Below are 3046 nucleotides of genomic sequence, written 5' to 3' on the forward strand. Positions count from 1 at the left end.
AGCTTGACCTTAAATCTAGTTTGTTTTAAATTTTCTCCTTTTCGATGTTGGTAAATAGCCACACTCGTGTTTTTTTAAATTCCTATACAAATAAATTTATAATGAATCAGATTGACGTATCTGAATGGTACACACCTTAACATTCAATCCCTTTGATGTGCCAAATTCTGCAATCTGTAACCACGGAGGCAAGCTAGAATGATGGGAATCAGCAGCTGAAGAAGCAGAAAGCCTTTCCTTGGAAGCACCAAGAACATCATGTTCACACCTTTCACCACACTGATGACAGTGCGGAACACAATAAAACGATCCATTAGGTGGACCTTTTAAATCAGACTGTGACGAAAAAAAGCCACCAAATGGCACAAATGAATCCATTAAGCTGTAAAACAAAAAATTACAGTTTAGACAAAACATGCACAAAACTAATCACTGCGTGAAAAATCCAGATCCACTTCGCCGTCATTCAAAATAACAGTAAAACTATCACCTAAAACCTCTTACTTCAAGTCCAGAACAACCCAATCCAAACTTTTTGACCCAAAATGCTTTAAAATGCAAATAGCGTTTTAAAAATAGTTTTTTTTTTTTTACGCATATGATTGCAAGGAGTATAATTGGTTTTTGACCACACTAATTAATCAAAAGTAAGTTACTTCCATAGAATCAGGTTTTTTCCATACAGAATCAAGTCTCCAATACTTGCAACACGAACCCATCACAACTCAATCAAACCACTTGCTAGTATGTATTGAAAAACACTTCAGAGTCAAATTAATAAAGCTTATCCCATGAAAAAAAATAATAAATAAACAAACTTGACACACGTTGACGTTAACAGACCCCTCGAACTTAAAACTTTGCTGAATATTAAACATTAAAAATTAAAAAAGTGATCAACACATGCACATCTTTTCTTTTAATCTTTTTTATATATTGTCCCCTTTCATTTTTTTTTTAATTTCTGATAAAAAAAGCGACATCAAAGTTCAAGAAATGGAATAATAATAATAATATTATAATATTTAAAAAGGCACGTTTTACCTGGACCTGGGGCGGTGATAGGATTCAGAAGGCTTGACAGAGGTGATAGGCAGAAGCTGCAAATCCCACTCTTTCTCTATGCAAGGAAACTTCCCCACGAATTTCAAGTAACTCTCGTAACTAGCAGCAGCACCCATTAACCAAAACTTATCATAATGAACCTGCAACAGCTTCGCCAATTCCCCAACCACACCCCTCAAACCCTCACCACCACCTTCTTCGTCGCTCACAAAACCCTTCAAGTCCCCGAAACTCACAACAACACCAGGTCCCACACACTGCTCTGCCAAGCTCCCAATCTCCCTCACGCGCTTCCCCACACCCTCCGCATCCCCACGAGCCACCTCATCCGCAATGCAAACCACCTTCAGCCCCGATAGCTCCACCGGCAGAACACCCTCCCTCCGTTTCTCCACAGCCTCCACAAAGCTCCGGAGAGCGTCGCCGGCGCACGCTCCAAGAAGCAGCGGATTCCGCCCCCGACTCCGCACCAGAACCTCCCCGATTCGCCGGTAATTTTCGCCGCCACCGTCTTCCCCGCCGAAGAAGAAAGGAAACCGCCGCGGCGGCTCGGATAAATTGCAGAGGAAAATCGGCGGCCCTCGAGGGCGCAGAGGGCGGAGGATGGCGAGTTTGATGTCGGAGCTCCGGAAACCAGCTTCGGCGAAGACCCGGCTTACGACGGGGTCGTCCAGGATTGACAGAATCAAATGCTGAAGCTCTACTTTGACAGAAGAAACAGAAAAGGGTTGTTGGTGGTTTTGGTTTTGGTTTAAGTTTAGGTTATGGTGAGTTTGTTGGTGGTGATAGAAGTGGAAGTTATCAGGGTGGCGCCGCTGGTTGGCCTGTGAGCGTTTGATGGCGGCCATGAGGGAGTTGGAGACGGGAGGATCATGGTCGGAAGAGAGGTGGCTGTGCGACGATGGCGCGCGGTCGAGTGAGACGGAGAGGCAGAGGTCGAGGGCCTTGAACTGGAGGCGTGGGGAGTACGCGCAGTTTCGGGCGCGTGAGCAGGCGTCGCGGAGGAGGGAGGAGGATGGTAGGGAGAGGAGGGCGGAGACAGCGTGTAGAGAGGTGGTCTGGGCGTGGCCCCGTCGGCGTGCGACGGAGACGGCCTCGTCGAGGGCGCGGGCGGCGTCGGCGGTTAGGCATTGACGCGCCGCTGCGACGGGCGTGGGCATTGGAGGGAGTGAGATTGAGTGAAATTGGGCGAAGGTGGAGTTTCCTTATTGGGGAAAAACATTAACGAGAGATTTTTTCTCCTTTTATTTTGGGAATACAAATTTTGAAAAGGGCTTTTTGTGTTGTGTCGTCTTCTCAACTCAGTGTGTAGAGTGGGGACTCGTAATTTTGCGTTTAGCTTCCTCACCCTCTATAAATATTAGTGTAACGCTACTTACCATTAACAAACCAAGGATTATTATTATTAACTAACATTATTTTCAGTTTAAGAAAATCTAACTTTTCTCTATAAATAAATAATTTTATCTCTTTTTATATATGTGTCCTTAAAATGTTTTCATCTACATAAATAAAATTCAACCTCACATTTTTCATTAACAAATCTAATTCTTATAGTAACAACTTTGCCAATTATAATATTTAGTTCGTAAACTATTTATATATACGCATATATAATTAATACGACAAAGTTTAACTAACTTCAAGTTTATTTAATTCATTTGTTTTCTAACCATGCTTATTGAACTATAGATTTAATTAGTCGTTGATTAAAAGCATCACTATTTTCTCCTTCACGGATATCTACTTCAAAAATAATTATAACTTCTTTTTTTCTTTCTAAAAATAACATTGCAATTAAAACCTGTAACTAATAAGTTAGAAAAATAGTCAATTAGTCAATTAAAAAACCTATGAATAACCGTTCAGTTAGGTTCTGCATTTCGGTTATGTGAAAACAAAATATTTAACTTCAATAAATATGACATCCGAATTTAATAACTTATATTTATATCAACGATAAATTCTTACATCAAATAAT

General features: G+C 41.3%; 1 protein-coding gene across 1 annotated transcript in view; it reads right to left on the bottom strand.

Moving 5' to 3' along the window:
- Positions 1 to 2450, bottom strand: part of LOC106757706 (protein SMAX1-LIKE 8) — a 5452-nt gene extending 3002 nt beyond the window's left edge. The window contains exons 1-2 of the mRNA XM_014640462.2: positions 1045 to 2450; positions 136 to 382 (exon numbers count right to left, since the gene is read on the bottom strand). Of these exons, the coding sequence (XP_014495948.1) occupies positions 136 to 382; positions 1045 to 2225 (1428 nt within the window). The 5' untranslated portion in view covers positions 2226 to 2450. The remainder of the gene's footprint in view (positions 1 to 135; positions 383 to 1044) is intronic.
- Between the last annotated feature and the right edge of the window lie 596 nt (positions 2451 to 3046).

Source organism: Vigna radiata, chromosome 3, assembly GCF_000741045.1.
Source record: "Vigna radiata var. radiata cultivar VC1973A chromosome 3, Vradiata_ver6, whole genome shotgun sequence".
In the NCBI taxonomy this organism is placed as follows: domain Eukaryota; kingdom Viridiplantae; phylum Streptophyta; class Magnoliopsida; order Fabales; family Fabaceae; genus Vigna; species Vigna radiata.